Below are 19,241 nucleotides of genomic sequence, written 5' to 3'. Positions count from 1 at the left end.
CATTTGCTTTTGCTGTTTTAATAGGTGTACGGTTGGGTGGTGTTACTTTTGCTCGGGATTGGGAGTGAACGGTGTCCTTGGGTATTCTCTTGCTGTGTCCCTAATAGGGACATGGTTGGTTATATGCATTTAGCGAGGTGTACTGAGTATGCTATAGAAACGAGTGAACGAATACGAATTTATGAAATACATTCGATCTGCAATGAGTACAACAATCAAATAATATACAAACAGCTCATAAAAATGCAAGTATAGATACATAACCTCCCCCGAAATCATCTAAACCCCCTTCCTGACAGCCCAGAAATAATTCCCCCAATCCTCACTACCAGGCACCATCTTCCACCCAATCCCAGGAACATAAACAGCGCCCACACACTTCCACCTCATCCCCTCCGCAATCGCACTTCCGCCCTTCGAAACACCCGTATCAGCAGCCCTCATCAACCCCTCCTGCAACCACCCCTTGACCTCATCCGGGTTAACAAACTTACTCCACTCATGCGTCCCCCGCGGCACAACACCAATCGGCCACGGCGCTTCGGCAATAACCTGGTTCAAGATGAACGACGGCAGCGTCCGCGAGATAGTAGACCCAATCAGCCAGCCGCCGGGCTTGAGCGCGCGCAGGCAGTTTGTCAGGAAGCTGAGCGGTGTTGAGGTCTTCGGGTCGATGTGTTCGAGCACTTCGAAGAGGGTCACAATGTCATATTGTGGGGGGGTGGGTTTGACTTCGGAGCTGGGATTTGGTGGAGTCGAAGCGGGAGTTGAAGTATTAGCGTTGCCGGCGAGTACATCCTCCAGCGTCGTGTTGAGGTACTTGAAGCGACCTGTGCGCAGGTGCGAATCGACGGTCGGATCCAGGCGCGCGTGCTCGCGCGCCATTTGGATTAGGTCCGTTGAGGGGTCAATTGCGGTCATTGAGGCGGCTAGGGTTGGGGTTGGGGCTGGGGCGGTGGGGTCGAGTGGGATTGTGCGTGCGAGGGACTCGGCGAAGATGCCGCCGCCGCAGCCTACGTCGAGGTAGTTGAGGGTTGCGGTGGAGCTGGTTGGGTCTGGTGATGGGGTTCCTTCTGCTAGGCAGGAGGCGATGAATTCGTGGCGGAGGGGGTTCATTAGGTGCAGGATTCGGGAGGGGCCCATTGGGTCCCACCAGGAGCTGGCAAGGGAGGAGAAGTGGGAGAGTTCATCGGCGGAGACGGAGGATGTTGAGTGCGCGCGGGTTGGGTGTGTTTGAGTTGATGGGGCGGATGCGGGCGCGGATAGGAAGTGGTTTGGTGAGGGCCTTGTTGAGCGGATGGTTGAGCGGAGGGCTCGGACTGAGAGAGGGAGGGTACGGGGTCGGAGGGAAGCCATTTTGTAGGTAATGGTGTTGGTTTTGGGCGAGGTTGAGGTTCAATGGAGAATTGGCTCCGGTGCTCTACTGAGCTTTAATTGATGCGGAGACCCGAGGATTATCTGTGGGAATTGTTAGCTGGGGACTTTAGAGGGATATGAGAAACAATAGAGAGCATACCACTAAGAATATCCTGAGCAATTGAGAAGAGTCTTGGAGAAAGCCCATGAAGCTGATCACCAAATTGGAGATTCAATGCCGAGACAAACATGCCAAGACAATTTGGCTGCTGTTTGAGCTTCCTTTATGACCATGGATTTGATAGTTCTATGATTCAGTCATGCCTCCATAAACAACCATCTATTGAATAAACTCCACTTGGTATCACAAAACAAATAATTCGCATCACAAATTCAATACACCATCATCCCAAGAGACAATCTTCAAAACCTAGCTCCTGCGGCACATGCGGAAGAGCTGACTCGGCTTGGCCATCGACATCATGGATCTCAATATCCTCGGCACTAGTAGCGTAATCCCAGACATTCTGGCCTGACCATGAAGCCAACTGATCTGGAACAGCAGCGCCGAGTATAGGAAGGAAATTCCCTGTGGTGATGTTGCAGTCGAGTCCAAGCACGGTTCTGCAACGATCCAGCAATATTGGGAAGAGATACGAAGGCGAGCCACGAATTTGAGAAAGTGTGTGAAGTATACCCCACAGTAACTCGTTCGGGTCAATAGTCGACTCAGCCAGTCTATGGACGGCTTTCGGTCCAAGAGATCTCGTCACATCGGCGACGGAGGATCCTAGATCAAAGAGCTTTTGTTCCTATATCATCCAAATCAGTATACAACAAAAGACTCCATCTCGGATTGACCTACCATGCCAATCCCATGCGCATCAACAGCTCCCTGCGATGCAGCACCAATCACGCTCATCATGGATTTACTCACCATTACTGGTAGGTGAAATGGCAAAACTGCGTCGTCGTGTGAGCCAGGCTGTGTGGCATGGCTCATAGACAGCTTCCACATCATCGTCTGCAGCCACTGTTGCGTGATCAAGATATCAACCTGTTGGACCTCAAGGACTCCCTCTAGGGAAATAGCCTTGCACAGGCTGGATTGGATGGCGGAGATTGGCGGCCTCTCTAAAATTCCATCTCCGCCACCAGCGGAGATCCAATCATAAAGGTTCGGGGTGAGATTCTCAAAGATGTTGATCAGGTTGATGAATCCGTACGCCAGGATAGGATCTTCCGAGCAAAGAACCTGAGGCTTGTGAATAGAGCTGCGCAGCATAACTGGTTTCGCTTGCTGGAGAGCATAACCTCTGCCGGTTTACAAATCAGCCCCAGTCCAAACCTCATTGATCCTGCATAAGCAGCGCACTTACCTCTCTGTGATAAACAAAAGCCAGAACACACGCCGTCTTTCCTCCGCTTCTTCAACCCCATACTCTGCATATGTCGACTCGCGATGCAACCCAAGCGTAAATGCAAACGAGGTAGCCTGGCACAAAAAGAACCAAGCCTGATCCTGACGATCAAGATTCCCGTATGAGGCAAACAAAAAGAACGAAGTCAGAAGTGACTCCGTGCTAAGTGCTTCCAGAAGATCACAATCCCGCCGCGCCCGCACAGCCTCCGCAAGAAGTTCTTCCCCAGACATCAACGAGTGTCCACCCCCAAAACTCTGCAAACGCGCAGGATCCGGTATATGTGTTGCTCCGTCCAATTTCAACTGGATATGCGTAGCCGCACACAGCGACACCAAAAGAGCATACCGCTGCGTCGACAGCTGCCCGGGCCGATGGCAATCTAGCCGGAGCTGGTCCCCGCGGATCACGGGCATAATGGGGAACAAATACTTGAGGTAGATATTGACGTGGACGAGCAGGATCTGCGGCGAGAGACGGCGATCGGCCGGCCTCGCATAGTTGTAACCATAACCAATTGCAGATTCGACGGTTGAGTCCGTGGAGCCCGGGGATGAGACGAGTTCCGGGGGCGGCAGATGAGAAAAAGTGTCCGAGAAGTCCTGGCCTGCGAACTGTGAGTCCGCGATTCCAAATTCTGGCGAGATGGGCGAGTTGAATTGGTAGTCCGGAATCTCGCCGGTGCCGGCATCCTCGGGATATATATGTTCGGGAGGGTCTTGTCGGGATGAGAGAGGGTGAATCGGGGCTAGGGGATATAGGGTGCGGAATTTGGGGCCTTTCCGACGGAGGACGTCGCTGTAGGAGCAGGACAGAAGTAGCCGTTTGCATTTGTCGCATGGTAGTTCACGGGAACATTTTATTTTTCGGCGGCGACAGTTGTCGCATGCTTGTTTTGGCTTGGGTTGCTTGGAGGACATTGTTAAATTGCTGCTAGGTCTCGACTAGACGCGGGAGAGTTGAAATTTCATGTTCAGGTGGAAATATATATTAAAAAAAGTTGCGATGGTTTCATCCGGGGAGTTCGGCATAACCCCCATTATAATAAAAAAACAATGCAAACCTGGGGAAGCGGGGGAGGGCAAGGAACAGTGAGAAACCCCGCAAAGGCCCCTGCGTTAGTATTGTGCCTCATATTTTGATCTTATTCGCATTGGCGTCCTTAGGGATATGGCGATTCTCGCTGCTCTTCTAGATTAAGGGTGCATTTCCTCTCGGCCCGACTTCTCTCTACGTCTACGTACATACTCCCAGCCTCCGAACTATAAAGAATAGACAGAAGACCACCATGGGGCCACCATGAAAATCTACTCAGTGACCCCTCATTCCAGATATTGTTACGACTTCTAATATTAACATGGATCCCAGACCTCGGACCGTAAGCGAAGTACATATGTACGCCTTTGACCAGGTACGGGGTTACGGCCAAGTCGGGTTTGATGCCTGACTTTATGGCGCTGATTGACATGTGCACTAAATCGAAGATGAGGGATTTCTTGCCCTGGTTAACTGGTTTAATATAGAGTGGGCACCGCTAGGCCGCGCTGAGTATCCATCTCCACTTAGAAAGTTGATATTCGATCCAATCAATTTTCTCACAGCATCAACTGTTTATGGATAGCTTTTGAACTGTACGGAGTACGGAATACCGAGATGGATCTCTCTTATATCGTCCTCGGCTTCCCGAAAGTGCAAAAAGGCCTTATCTCCTTCTATGTTGGATATCATGTAAGGGGTTGAAGCGCATGGTTCCGCTATGGTTTGTATGCTTTGTACAGCTTAGACGAGGTGGGACTGTTGACCAGTTGAATAATGTTCCTGCGAGGGTCCCGAGGTTCCAGACTTACTCCATCCTTGCGCACCTTGTAGTTATAAGATTATCCACTAGAGAGAAAAGGCTCACCGCAGCTTGCCATAAGGAGGATTATACGAAGCACCTAACCTTGGAAGATCATAATGATGACATTATAATATGTAAGCAGGTTTCTATACATTAATTCCAGGTTCTTGTATTATTCTGTAGCCGTACTACTGTAGACGGGCATTTATCGGACAACTGGCCAATCACCACCCTGGAATGACATGGTCAATTGTGATCGGCGGTCTTTATACAACACAGGATGGTCCGGAGTAACTATCTTCCTAGGCAAGTGATATCACATTCACAGTACCATTTCGAATTCTGCCACTTGTTGGTCTTTGGCATGGGAATCTAGAGAGAGATATACCTCTTCGAGCAGACTCTGGATTGCTTTTATGATATTTGAATATCATATAAACATGGTCTAAAATGCCCATGCCCCTCTTTTGTGAATCGCAGGTAGGTAATACGGTGTCGGGTCGACGTAAGGGTCCACATTCAACCCAGAGCCCAGCCTTCTTTAGCGCTTGAAGCTTAACCAACCCCGCAAAAACATTCAGCCACAAGGCAAAGTATGTGATTGTGGAGAATCAACGGAAACTCGGCCACGGCATATCATCGGGCCGCAACTTCCTGTACACTTGCAGTGCTATAACTAACTGGCTACGCTCATTATAAAAACGAGCTGGCATGAAAATAGCCCCGGTCGACTACTAGACTAGCGAAGTGGTTATTATGGTTAGCGCGAAGAAGCTTCTTGGCTGTGCTTGCCTCTTGCCAGCAGCCTATGGTGGTTACTTAAAATCCGCCCCTACGGCCCCAGCCTCTCACTCTGACATTGCTTCTTCAACTTCTTCGGGAAAATACACACAGTTTACCATTCCCACTAGCGCAGATGTTGGCGTACAGCAGATCGCCAATATTGATGACCCCGAAGCCGTCGATGCGCAGTCGGTTTGTCCCGGGTACAAGGCATCGAACATCAAGGAATCTGCTCGTGGATTGACCGCTACCCTGACGCTAGCCGGAAAGCCATGCAATGTATACGGAACCGATGTTGACTCGCTGAACTTTTCCATCGAGTACCTCGCCAATGATCGTCTCAACGTCCAGGTTGTCCCGACTTATCTCGATTCTTCTAACTATTCGTGGTTCATGTTGGATGAGCATGTCGTTCCCCGACCCACTTCCGACCCTCATGCTTCAAAGACGCATAGTGATCTTGAGATCACCTGGTCGAATAAGCCATCCTTCCATTTCAAGGTGACCCGCAAGGCTACCCGTGATGTCATCTTCGATACCACTGGTTCAGTCTTGGTATTTGAGGACCAGTTTGTTGAGTTTGTTACTTCCTTGCCTAAAGATTATAATTTGTATGGCATTGGAGAGCACATCCAGCAGCTGCGCCTCTTGAACAATCTCACATTGACTCTCTATGCGTCGGATATTGCTGACCCTATTGATGAGTGAGTCACATTTCCCAAATATATATTTCCCCTCAATTGTACTGCTCTTTGTTTCTGACTACTTTTATACAGCAATATTTACGGCTCCCATCCTTTCTATCTAGACACTCGCTACTATGAGGTTAACAATGAGGGTCACCATATCCTCGTTGCAAGTGACAAGGCCGATCCGTCTAAAGACTATGTTTCCTTCTCGCACGGTGTCTTCTCTAGAAATGCCCACGGTCAGGAGATCGTCATGAACCCTGAGGGCCTGAAGTGGCGCACCCTGGGAGGTAGCATTGATCTCACTTTCTACTCTGGTCCTAGCCAAGCGGATGTGACCAAGAACTACCAGTTGAGCACCATCGGCTTGCCAGCATTGCAGCAGTACTTCACTTTTGGCTTCCACCAGTGCCGCTGGGGTTACAATAACTGGACGGAACTTGAACAAGTTGTCTCCAACTTTGAAAAGTTTGAAATCCCGCTCGAGACTATCTGGTAAATTGACTCATCGTGCCTTTTAATGGTTCAAGTCCTAACATGACTAGGAATGACATTGATTATATGCATGGTTACCGCGACTTCGACAATGATCAATATCGTTATCCCTACCGTGAGGGTGAGGTGTTCCTAGATAAGTTGCACCGCAGTGGCCGTCATTATGTTCCCATTATAGATTCGGCTATCTACATTCCAAACCCCAATAATGCCTCCGATGCGTAAGTTCCCCTATGTCTGTTCTTCAGAAGCAAAGCTGATTTATATTCAGCTATGATACCTACACCCGCGGACACAAAGATGACGTCTTCCTGAAGAATCCCGATGGAAGTGAGTACATCGGCGCTGTCTGGCCCGGCTACACTGTCTTCCCCGACTGGCACAATCCTAAGACAGGCGATTTCTGGGCGAGCGAAATCGTTACCTGGAACAAGAAAATAGCCATTGATGGCATCTGGATTGATATGAGTGAGGTTTCTTCCTTCTGCGTTGGTAGCTGCGGATCTGGAAATCTTAGCATGAACCCAGCGCACCCCTCGTTCTCCCTGCCCGGAGAGCCTGGCAACGTGATCTATGACTATCCGGAAGGGTTTGGGCTCAGAAACAAGACAGAGGCTGCATCTGCGTCTGCAGCGTCATCTAGTCAGGCTGCTGCTGCCGAAACTGGCAGTTCTACCTCTTCGTCCATCTCTTATCTGCGGACCACACCCACTGCGGGAGTACGCAACATCAACTACCCGCCATATGTGATCAATCATGACCAAGATGGCCACGACCTCAGCTCGCACGCTGTGTCTCCAAATGCCACTCACTCCGATGGCGTCCAAGAATATGACGTTCACAGCCTCTTCGGCCACCAAATCCTCAACGCCACCTATCATGGCCTGCTGAAGGTCGATGAAAAGAAGCGACCCTTCATCATCGGCCGCTCAACATTCGCAGGCTCCGGTAAATGGGCCGGCCACTGGGGTGGTGACAATGCCTCTAAGTGGGCATATATGTTTTTCTCTATCCCACAAGCCCTGTCATTCTCCCTCTTCGGAATCCCCATGTTCGGAGTCGACACTTGCGGCTTCAACGGCAACACCGACGAGGAACTCTGCAACCGCTGGATGCAACTATCAGCCTTCTTCCCCTTCTACCGCAACCACAACACCCTCTCCGCAATCCCTCAAGAGCCCTATATCTGGGAATCTGTCACGGCCGCTACCAAATCCGCCATGGAGATCCGCTACGCAATTCTCCCCTACTTCTACACCCTCTTCCACGAAGCCCACACCACTGGCTCCACCGTCATGCGCGCCCTGGCCTGGGAGTTCCCCACAGACCCCTCCCTCGCCGCAGTTGACACCCAATTTCTCCTCGGCCCCTCAATCATGGTCATCCCCGTACTCGCGCCGCAAGCCATCTCTGTCAAGGGCATTTTCCCAGGCCTCAAGCACGGTGAGGTGTGGTACGATTGGTACACTCAGACCACCGTGGACGCAAAGCCAGGTGTTAACACTACCATCCCCGCTCCGCTCGGGCATATCCCGGTTTTCGTGCGTGGAGGCAGCGTCTTGCCGATGCAGGAGCCGGCTTTGACTACCAAGGAGGCGCGTGCCACGCCCTGGTCTTTGCTTGTTGCTCTCGGCGGCAGTGGAGCTGCCTCTGGGAAGTTATATCTCGATGACGGAGAGAGCAATGTTCCGGATGACACGCTTGATGTTACTTTCAAGGTCAAGGGGTCCAGCTTGAGTGCCAAGGCAAAAGGTAACTGGGAGGAGTCGAATCCTCTCGCTACTGTTACTGTTCTCGGTGTTTCCAAGAAACCTGGCACTGTTAGACTTAACGGCATGCCTGTCCCAGCTTCTGGTGTGGAATACAATGCTACATCACATGTGTTGTGTGTTTGTGGTTTGCAGGAGTTGACCAAGGAGGGTGCTTTCAGTGGGAACTGGACTTTGAAGTGGTAGATGGTGGAATCTTTCAAGAGAATGTAGAATTGTGTCTTTTATTGTGCGAATCTGCTGTCTTTTCTATAGTCTATCCTAATGGCAATCACATTCATTTATTCATCCCTCGACACACTGGACAATCCTTACACAATGGACTTGTTTCAAGTTTAGTACATACCCTCTCCGTTCGCAATATCTTCCGATTGTTCCGGGCTCCTTATTATCAAAAGACCGAGCGCCTATTGTTATAGTGCCGGCGACTCCGTAAGCTCATTCAGCTGAGTAGAGAGACACCACACCCCCGCGGTCGCATTAACAAATAGGCTGTTCAATAATCCACAGATTCTGTCGGGCCGACTTATGAAGCCTATATATATTTTGATCGCATTTCACGCTATAATATACTCACATTGTCTCTATGCATACGGAGTATAAGCCTTAACCATCCTAGCAGCATCGCCTAGGCCAATAGCATCCCGAGTAAACCCCGAGTTCATGAGATCGACATCATCTCAAACGAGCCGACAAGCCACTGCAACCCCATCTCCGCCCCCCGCGTCCCTGCAAATTTGGGCTCCAAGTCCCTGCGCACGCTGATTCGATCAACGCCCGCGTCAGGGGCTTCAACAGGGATTGTTTAATTTCGCACATGCCATGCGCTAGCCTTGTAATCCGGGCTAATAATTTCAAGGTTATGCATGCATTCTTGTGACTTTGCTTTTTTTTCCGGCAGGGCTGGGGACCTGACGAATTATATGTGAAGGATGACTATGGGATTTTTGTTTTGGGAGATGATCTTTCAATTAATCACGGAGTTCTTGACCATATGAAGTTAGCAGCTCTCTCTCTCTCCTTTTCTAGTTTCATCTTGGATATGGCTGTGGCTAGGGACGGGCATTTAGAGGGATTTACTTCTGATTTAAGTGGAAGCATCTGTGAAGATCTTCGTCTAAGCTTTTAGCGTCTATTGGTTTAAGTTATACTCCTTCTCGGAGTCCGATTTCGAGAGTTATTGGCCTCCGGTAGTTCTATTTGTCTGTCGCTGTATGCACGGCTTTTGATAGAATATTTATATGAAGTCCCTTGCAGCGCTTTTTGTTGGAATATCCCGTTGCTGAACGATTTTACTCTCTTTCCACATTGATTATCAGCGCTGAAGATGGTTCTCGCACGATTTGCTTGGCTTGCTAGCTTGATTAGCATTGCCATTGCTGCCACTCCAGATGAATGGCGCTCACGGTCGATCTACTTCATGCTCACTGATCGATTCGCCCGAACGGATGGTTCAACTACTGCCACCTGTGATACCAGTGATAGAGTCGGTTTCTGTCTATATATCGGCTATGTGACAATGAGATAGAGCTAACCGTACTCGCTGGATAGAAATACTGTGGCGGAACCTGGCAAGGAATTATAGACAAGGTCAGTAATACTCTAATATTACCTATATCATCAAGCTGATCGATTGCTTAGCTGGACTACATCCAAGGAATGGGCTTCACGGCCATTTGGATCACTCCCGTGACTGGCCAATTGACCGAGGATACTGCGTATGGCTATGCCTATCACGGATACTGGCAGCAGGACATGTGGGTATCGCAAAACAGAAAAGACAGCCCTTGAGACCTGCATGCTTACAGACCCTAGCTATGCTCTCAACTCGAACTACGGAACTGCAGACGATCTCAAGGCTCTCGCTACGGCTTTGCATGAACGCGATATGTATCTCATGGTCGATGTAGTAGCAAACCACATGGTGAGTTAATGCATCCATGTCCCCAATCATGCGGGCTGAAACTGATATGTATTGGATAAAAAGGGCTACGATGGCGCAGGCACTGACGTAGACTACACCAAATTCAACCCCTTCAACGATGCGAAGTATTTCCACCCCTACTGCTCAATCGCCGATTACAGCAACGATACCATGGTGCAAGACTGCTGGCTTGGGGATGACAATGTTTCGCTACCGGATCTGGATACAGAGAGCACCGAGGTGCAGGACATATGGTATGACTGGGTTGGATCTTTGGTCTCTAACTACTCGAGTAAGTTGTCTTCTCCAATCCTCACTTCGGCAAGATATATCGCCATATCCGAAAACTAACTGGTATATAGTCGACGGTCTCCGCGTTGACACAGTCAGACACGTCCAGAAAGATTTCTGGCCCGGCTATAATAAAGCCGCCGGCGTCTACTGCGTAGGCGAGGTCTTTGATGGTGACGCTGATTATACCTGTCCATACCAGGAGGTAATGGACGGAGTGCTCAACTATCCAATGTGCGACCCCGCTTGTCCATGGAATTTACCAGATACACAGAGGAAACTAAAAGCTAATTGAAAATAGTTACTACCCACTCCTCAATGCCTTTCAATCGACCTCTGGAAGCATGACCGACCTATACAACATGATAAATACGGTGAAATCGACTTGCAAGGACTCAACCCTTCTCGGGAGCTTTGTGGAGAATCATGATAACCCTCGTTTTGCCTCGTAAGTGAAAACTCAATTAGACCACCGGAAACTCCATTCTTTATGTCTAGAAGCTAATATCTCTCCTTCCGAAACCCAGCGTCACCGACGACATTGCCCTCGCTAAGAACGCAGTCACATTCACTATCATGGCAGACGGCATTCCTATCGTCTACGCCGGGCAGGAGCAACACTACAATGGTGGCGAAGACCCAGCTAATCGCGAGGCTGTATGGTTGTCCGGGTTCAACACCGACAGCGAACTGTACAAGCTCATTGCAACGGCCAATGCTGCGAGAAACCAGGCGATTGCTAAAAGTACCAACTATACTATTTACCAGGTATATGCTTGTCTCTATGTCTGTCGAAAGGAAGGAATAAGAGAATGTAAATGGCTAACTCAGTCTTGACAGAACTACCCAATCTACAAAGACGATACCACCATCGCCATGCGGAAGGGCTTTGACGGCGGACAAATAATCACTGTATTGAGCAATCTCGGTGCAGGAGGTGCAGAGTACTCGGCTTCAATTCCTGATACTGGATTCGCAGCTGGTGAGGAGTTGACGGAGGTTGTGTCCTGCGCTAGTGTTACTGCCGGTGATAGTGGGGAGGTGTCTGTTGCTATGGCGGGTGGAGAGCCCAGGATTTTACTGCCTACCTCTTTACTTGAGGGCTCAACTCTGTGTTCGTCGTAGATCTCGTGTTCGGGGTATTGGTGGTCGACTCGAGGCTCAACTACCCGCCTGTGATATATGTTTCTTTTAATCACCATCTATAGTTATTGTGCTTCGTTGGCAAAGGGGAATGCGTCTAATGACTTGATTGGTGCTTTTGTACTTACCTTGGAAGGATTCATGAAGTTTGTATCATATTATGTTGATTTGGTGTTTACATCGTAGCGATGATAGTGAATTCTGAAAACCGAATGGAGAATGGAGAATGTATTGTAATAGTTGCTAAATGAATCCAGCCATAGATAAGATTCACTATAATGAATAAAACTACGAAACGAAGAATCCTCGAACAAGTCATGACTATTTTCATTCAGGTGTGCTTTTGCTGTTACGATCCTGCGCCAGAAAAAACACAACACCCAAATCCCAAATCTAACCTCGATATCAACCTAACATACACCAACTCCAATGATCTAGAACCAAAAGGCCAAGCCCACAATCCCATCACCAATCATGTAATGCCCTCGGCACCAGACCAATAGGCATAGCCCCACCAGTCACACCAGTCGGAGGAGAATGATGAAACAAATCCGGAGCTTCAAACGCAGGCTGCGGAGCCGCATACCCAGGCATCATCTGCTCAAGACAGTTATACCCCTCAACAAGGGAATCCAAGCCCTCGGAGCTAGACATAAGCTGCGAGATATCCATGCCGGTACGATGATGGCTCGACGGACCGAACATCTGCATGCTCTTAACCTCCGCAACCGGGGACGACGAATGCGACCCCGCGGTAACAACACTCGCCTCCGAGTACCGCCGCTGCACTTCGCCGACAATACACGCGATCCGGTAGGAGAGGTTGTCACCGCCGGGGGCGAGGTGCAGTAGGAAGCCGCGGACTTGGCTGATTAGCGGGTCGGTGAGCGTGTAGTCGCAGAGCGTGAGCGCGGCGTAGCCGACGATGAAGTAGACGTGGTCGATTAAGGCGGGTGCGGAGGTGAAGCGCGTTTGGAGGAATTGGGTTATGATTAGGCGGGCGGTGCCGCATATTTCTGGAACGAGGCGCTCGCTGTCCGGTTGGAGGCGGGCGACTGTTCGGTGGAGGAGGAGTTGGCAGAACCAGAAACTTAGGTTGAGCGTTGAGTCTTCGCTGGTGGCTGTAGGGGTGTGTGTTAGATTGAGATTGGATTTGATGTGCATATAGGGTTGATGTACTTAGAAGATGTGCCCATTCCAATTTCCAGCGCTCCAATTCTTCGTATTCGGGTTCTGCGAATCGGAGACGGTGCTGGTTGTGTTGAAGTCGGAGGGCGATGCGGTATAGTTGGATTTCTGCGACAATTCTCCCGTCTTCTGGTGTGGCGGCTGCATATTCTAGGATTCGGGGGCATTGGTCGATGTATTGTTGTTGGATATTGACGGTGCGGCCATTTGCGAGGGCAGAGCTATTGGGTTATTAGATCGTATATCCGACGGTTTTAATGGACAGAACATACTGTAGCTGGGTTGCGCAGAGTGTATTCCACAGACGCAACTGGGCAAGTAGCTCGTCTGGATTTAAACGATCTCCTGGCAAGGTATTCAGGAAGTTAAATGAGATGAGCGCATGGTTGATTGAGATCCCGCTCAGCAACCAGTCGTCCATGAGTCCTTCTTTGTGAATGGAAGTAGAGTATAGACAGAGCAATGTCAACGCCTGCAGCATATCGCTTGTCATGGGCGGGGGCTTCCACAGCACCTTCGCCACGGCATGTTGTACACAAAGTGAGATATCGCGGACAGTGTGTTGTGGTAGGCCAGGCAGATAGCGCGAAGCCAAGAGACATGCGGTGTTGAAGAGGAGTGTATTTGACCGTTGAATGCTGGACGGATGATTTATTGAGACCCAATGGCCGAAATATTCGACAAAACTAGCAAGATGATTAGCGGAGAATTCCAGTGGCAAACACACAATCAAACACACAGTTCAATCAATTTCATGGAAAGCTTGGAATCTACGATGCCCTGGGTGACGATATCTCCGAGAATGTCGGCATCTGATAATTGATCTCTCTCGCCGAAGCATTCGGCTTGCAGGTCTCGAATGAGTTGCGCTGGCTTGAGCGGATAGAAAGATGAGGACATGCTATCGCTTGAAGATATTCCATCTATGCTGTGGTTTCTAGTTTGTAAGGTGGGGCTGCAGGGCATGCTGGGGGAGCGGTTCACCATCTGCCGCATCAGATGTATCATCTCCCCCATGCCTCGTTCGAGAGAGACAAGCCGTTCTTCGATCGATGGTATAGCGGTGGCGTCGGACCAGGTTGATGCATTGTCCTGGAACCGCTCTGTTGTCTCCGGGAGCTCGCAATCCAGCCTGTTATGACAATAATAATCAGCATATGGAAACGACAGACTCCAAAAAAGCAACAGCATGAATAAAAAGGCCAAACAAACCTAAGTGACAAGCAGCGACGACAAGAATGACCACGGGGATCGACATCACAGCGAGTCTTCAGCTTGCGGCAGGTATTACAAGCAGTCATTGATCGTCGGATGCGCCCTTTTGGCCTCGCATCTTGACACGCGACCGAGTCAATTCGGCTGCCATCATCCGGGACAATAGGCTTGGTGTCCCACGAGATAGGATTAATTGTAGGGCCGGTTCTCGTCATTGTATTGGGTGTTGGATGGTTACTGTGGGTATTGAAGGTATGTAGGTACTGTTTAGGGGATCATCTATGTATGATGGAAGAAAGATGAGAAGTTGGAGAGTAGGAAGAGAAGGCTGATCAACAATTGGACCCTTAAAGCAAAAGCCCAAAATCAGAAACCTGAAGATCATGTCTATCAGGGAGATCCAAGCCTTATAATAGCGGGTCACTAGAGCACTAGCCCGGGTGAGGGCTTTTAGCCAATTGCGACAAGAGGCCGATTACTGACGATATCGTAGAATCCGCGCAGGTACATCCCGTTCATGGCGGATTCTAGCGGACCATGGCGGACCTGGGGTAATCGAATATGCATCCACCAATCTGAAAACTTCCCGCCGGCTTCTAGAAAGGCAGCGATTGTCGGTGCATACTTTGAGGAGGGGTTGATAATGTCGTATTAACTCCCCTGGCCCAGTTTCTCCGACGAGAACCGTAGGAGAGGGGGGTTGGAGTGGGCTGAGTGGCCCGATCTATACTCCATACGTCCTTTTGCGTTTGATTCTTGACTTGTTCGTCTTATTTCACCAGTCCGAGGTTATCGTGGGATCCTTTCCCTTTTCCCTATCTAATGCAACTCCTTCTTTGCGTATTTGTCTTGCTCGGGGACTTCCGCCATAATCCTGATCTAGACAAAGGTCTAGCATAAGAAGGGCAGACCTTGTAGTATGATTTGGCAATGCCTCTCGTTAAATTCGTCCTAAGTGGGGGGAGGTTGAGGATCCAAGTGGGGAGGGACAACAGGCACACAACGATAACTCGGCAATAATTGGTTAGCATGTGCAATGTCTCAAAGGGAAATGGCTATCAGGCTTGGGGATCGCAGCAATGTCACCTTGTAACTTTCCAGGCCCGCTTAACAACGGCTATCCTGCCATTTAATACCCTTCTTGTTTAGCCTCGAGATATGGCATTTCCAGCCGTCCTTTGGCTGCTTTTTGTTGGATCTCATAGGCGAATCTTGTTTGCCCCGTTCTCCATTTTAATTCTGTTTTAGTTTCAGCTAAATCAACAGCCAGAGGATGGTATCATATCACATTCATATCATTGACAGCGCCGATCGCACTGCAATTAAGATCAACCTCAATCTTCTAAGAATATATGTTAACGTCCTTGATCGGCCTCGTTAATCAAATTTCAAGACCAGCCCAGGATGCAACCCTAGCAATTGTTCCAATATATCCTAAAATTGCTAATCGCGCAACGTTGAGTGGCAATGCGGAAGAATATATATTAGTCGCCCGCGGAGATCATCCGAGGCATCTTTTTCCCTGGCTCTGAATGATCCACCCTATCCAAGTGCAATATAACTTTCATGCAGAGGAATTACTCCCGACCGTTCCGATTCTTAGTGCTCTTTTGTCTTGGATGCGGGAATCCCGGACCAAGAAGCGGTCAGTTTAAATTGGTTAATACGCGAATAACGTACTCCTGATCAAATGCTGGATTGGACTTGCTTGGCTCATTGAACTCTGGGGTAACAGTTGGCTGGCCAGGTCCACAGCCTTGACAACGACCTAGCCGACATTTTCACCTCGGCCTGGCTCGTTATCGGGATCCTTGATTAAGCCCCATTATGCGAGCTATATCGAGTTTATTATTAGGTAAAATTTTGAATTTAGCGTACCGGAATGGCCCGTCAAGCTATGCCCAGAGATTTAGCGATGCGCCTCGAACGGCTAAGATGTGGGTTGGAATCACCGACAAGGGTGTAGGTATAGGTCCAGCTTTGATAGGAGGTAAATAGAGTGCTAGACCCAGTGACAAATACAACATCACCACGATCGTCGCGTTAATGCGCTCTCAACAATACTGTTATCTCTCAAGTTGGGAGAAGCAACCCTCGATGTTGTAGATTCTAGAAGATCTTTCTACAGAACGCCGATCGCATCAACCTGTCTCGGGTAATGATACTGAGAAAGTATATCGCTCGCTTCTTGACGGCACAGCAATGCAGTGGCAAACCTTGAGTCGCGGCGCGCAAGTGGAAATCACAGGAAGCCACAACCCCTCTTACTACTCTTTATGAGCGTGATGCATCGACGAGGGGGTCAACAAGGCAATACAGTCAGATCAAGCTGCCCATACCAATATCTGATTGGCTGACATAAAGTTTCCCCCCTATTCCTTCTTGCTTCTCTGCATCTTCCTTGCAGGGCTGTCTGACTCCTCCAATGAACAATTGCCATGAAACCACGCGACTTGGATCTAATTTTCCGAGAGCTCGCAAGCTAGGCGACTTTCGATGCAGACAAGGTTCTCGACGTAGTTACTTGCAGGGAATAGGTATGCATGCTCAGAGATAAGGACTATTTGACTACTAGATATTCCTATCTTGTTTAGAGACATGAGCTACGTGCACATCTTTGTGATGTAGATCTCTCGACCCGACCCACCGTGTCTAAAGCTAGCGCACATTATAGCTTTTTGTCCAATGCACTATTCTAGTTGTACACTCCGTTTAACATAGCATCCCGATACGGCCAACATGCAATATATGTGCCTTGTTTCACGTGCATAAGCTTTAAGCTTGGACATAATCTCCGGATCGGGATTTCCTTGCTAGCATTGACAGAAGGACTCCCGGGATCCTAGGAACCCCGGGACTCCGGTCCCTATTATCGACCAAGAGTCGCAAGAGCCGAAGCTTTCATCTAGCTCTAAAAGCTCCGGGGCGTTTTCAGGCTACCCGCGGGATAAGTCTTGATTTGGAAATTGAGTTTTTGAATATGTACGGAGTATGTATGTATGTCGAGAATATGTGGATGCTTGCAGTTGTTTAGATTGCGTCTCCGCCTGGGTGCTTAGGAAACCGTTGGGTTATGTCTAACTATAACGTGCAGTCCACAGTATACACGTGTACATTGCAGCTGATGAGGAATATTGATTAGGAGACTCGCAATTCATTTAAGATCGCTGCTTTCACATGCTCGGCTTAATTTCCCAATGCTAGTACCGTGCTTCGATGCATTTCTTTCTACAAGTCACCTTGTATATTAGGCTTTTCGTCATTAAACTGCCTGCTGCGCGTGACCCCTTCTCTCTGGGACTACGAGCGTCCTGTCTTCCTATTTTTCTGTTCTCATCGTCTCCTTGCAATTTTGCTTTGCTTCCCTGGCACTGTCGTATATGACAGACTCGGAAAGAAAAAAGAGAGCATTGTCAGGTATCTCCCTAGCAAAAATGCGATCGCAACAACATGTTCTAAGCTTTTACGAAGCCTAAGCAAAAGAAAATCCAAAAAAGAAGTGACCGACGCAGGGATCGAACCTGCAATCTCTTGATTCGTAGTCAAGCGCCTTGCCATTGGGCCAGCCGGCCTTGTTATGGACAGTTGTGTGGAAATGTGCGCTATAAGCGAATTCTTGTGGGACACGCTTATACCCGCTTAGACCCGCCTATTGCACACGTGACTTTGAATGAGCTGCTACAAACATGTGATTTGCCAAATCAAGGCTTGTAGAGTTGATATTTTGCGTCTGATTGAGTAATACTACGTTCGATAAGTGGCACGGTTTTCTGGACGCGTTTATCACTTCTTATGATAAACTGGATTGGTTGCCTCTTGATCCGATTGTATACTTTGACCAGTGGTGAAGATTTTTCTATGAAAATAAGATTAATGACTGCGTGAATGTTGACATATTTCTAGCTTTATAGAATGCCAATGTGGAGTTAAATAGGGTAGAAATATATGATCAATGTATTTAACGTGGGTTGTTGTTGTTAATTGGAAATATATAGATGAGCGCTATGTTGAATATAGTATACATTCAAACAGGTGGAAACAATGCTAAGACGAGGAGCTGCCATAACAGCCAAAGCTGAAAGATGTTCTGTGTAGATCCAAAAGAACGTGTTCATAAAGAAATTATCACGGTAAGTCTAATAGAACATGAAACTTGCGTAGAAGACATGATTGAACCCTAGTTTTGGACATCATGGAAGATCCAATGAAGGACATAAATGTTAGGTGGCCAGATCCCACTACTAAATAGAATAGCTAGTCTCGTCCTTCCTCCCTTTTCCTCTCCTCCTTGTCCATCATTATCCATCTCAATCTACACACCTGTCACTTTCTCTCACGAGACGTTCCACCTAGTAGATCTCTATCAATAAACCATTTGCCTTCTATATTACACAGTGTGGTGCCGCATAACATGTTATTCGAAGCAGTTTTGTTCAACATACAGTCGTAAAGAAATTCTGACGTACGTATAGGTCTGCATAAGAGAAGAGATATGATCAACCAAAGATGATAATTAACTGTGTCAGATGGATGGAAGAAGATGATCTAGCTACTGCCATCAAGCTTTCTAAATATCTTCATGTGAATAAAGTTACAAAGGTCTCATCCCAAAGAACCCAGAAGAAACATCTCTGCAGCCAGATAAAGAGACTGCCAACACAACAAGCTACCCGTGAGAAGAGAACAAGAAAGAAAGGGAGGTCTACAAACTGCATAGGAATAGTGAAAGCCCTAAATGCATCAAATTTGTCTTGAAAGCAGGAAAATGGTATGAGCTATGCCTCGTTGTTACAAGAGCCAGAAGTAGTAACAGAGCGATGGTAAGGTATATTGAGCCAAACCAATACAGCCATTTTTCGAAAATAGCTTTGGCAAACGACAACCATCAAGCCCATTATCACATAGCCCGAGAATAACAAAGGTAGGCACACGAATATGAAATTTCCAATAGTTTTAGATATTCGATACTGAAATCGTAGTAGCAAAGTCAAGATCAAAAGAAAGAATAAAAGAGACTACCGAGACCCGAGTCCTACAAACATAGAATATCTCACGGTTATACCACAAATTGCAAAGGGAAGTTATATTCTAGTAGCAGGTGTTTACGAGCAGAGGTCCAGCCGTCTG

General features: G+C 48.4%; 5 protein-coding genes across 5 annotated transcripts; 2 read left to right on the top strand and 3 right to left on the bottom strand.

The window, feature by feature from the left end:
* Positions 1-279: 279 nt before the first annotated feature.
* Positions 280-1,356, bottom strand: LCP9604111_7687 (3-demethylubiquinone-9 3-methyltransferase; the record flags this gene model as incomplete). Its single annotated transcript, XM_039075746.1, has 1 exon — positions 280-1,356. The coding sequence occupies one exon, from the start codon at positions 1,354-1,356 to the stop codon at positions 280-282; it is 1,077 nt and encodes a 358-aa protein (XP_038926302.1).
* Positions 1,357-1,760: 404 nt separating this feature from the next.
* LCP9604111_7686 (putative C6 transcription factor (AmyR)) lies at positions 1,761-3,697 on the bottom strand (the record flags this gene model as incomplete). Its single annotated transcript, XM_039075745.1, has 3 exons — positions 1,761-2,168; positions 2,222-2,672; positions 2,736-3,697. 3 exons carry the CDS (start codon positions 3,695-3,697, stop codon positions 1,761-1,763), a joined length of 1,821 nt encoding a protein of 606 aa, XP_038926301.1.
* A 1,676-nt stretch (positions 3,698-5,373) lies between these two features.
* LCP9604111_7685 (glycoside hydrolase family 31 protein) lies at positions 5,374-8,539 on the top strand (the record flags this gene model as incomplete). Its single annotated transcript, XM_039075744.1, has 4 exons — positions 5,374-6,104; positions 6,177-6,584; positions 6,635-6,805; positions 6,856-8,539. 4 exons carry the CDS (start codon positions 5,374-5,376, stop codon positions 8,537-8,539), a joined length of 2,994 nt encoding a protein of 997 aa, XP_038926300.1.
* Positions 8,540-9,680: 1,141 nt separating this feature from the next.
* On the top strand, positions 9,681-11,693 carry LCP9604111_7684 (alpha-amylase; the record flags this gene model as incomplete). The annotated part of the gene is made up of 9 exons (XM_039075743.1): positions 9,681-9,839; positions 9,905-9,943; positions 9,995-10,110; positions 10,169-10,277; positions 10,341-10,569; positions 10,640-10,802; positions 10,870-11,016; positions 11,096-11,336; positions 11,409-11,693. The coding sequence occupies 9 exons, from the start codon at positions 9,681-9,683 to the stop codon at positions 11,691-11,693; spliced, it is 1,488 nt and encodes a 495-aa protein (XP_038926299.1).
* A 483-nt stretch (positions 11,694-12,176) lies between these two features.
* LCP9604111_7683 (transcriptional regulator family TF) lies at positions 12,177-14,329 on the bottom strand (the record flags this gene model as incomplete). The annotated part of the gene is made up of 5 exons (XM_039075742.1): positions 12,177-12,832; positions 12,891-13,120; positions 13,172-13,585; positions 13,639-14,031; positions 14,112-14,329. 5 exons carry the CDS (start codon positions 14,327-14,329, stop codon positions 12,177-12,179), a joined length of 1,911 nt encoding a protein of 636 aa, XP_038926298.1.
* Between the last annotated feature and the right edge of the window lie 4,912 nt (positions 14,330-19,241).

This window comes from Penicillium roqueforti, assembly GCF_015533775.1.
Source record: "Penicillium roqueforti strain LCP96 04111 chromosome Unknown scaffold_25, whole genome shotgun sequence".
NCBI lineage: Eukaryota > Fungi > Ascomycota > Eurotiomycetes > Eurotiales > Aspergillaceae > Penicillium > Penicillium roqueforti.
This window is presented reverse-complemented; position numbering and strand designations above follow the sequence as displayed.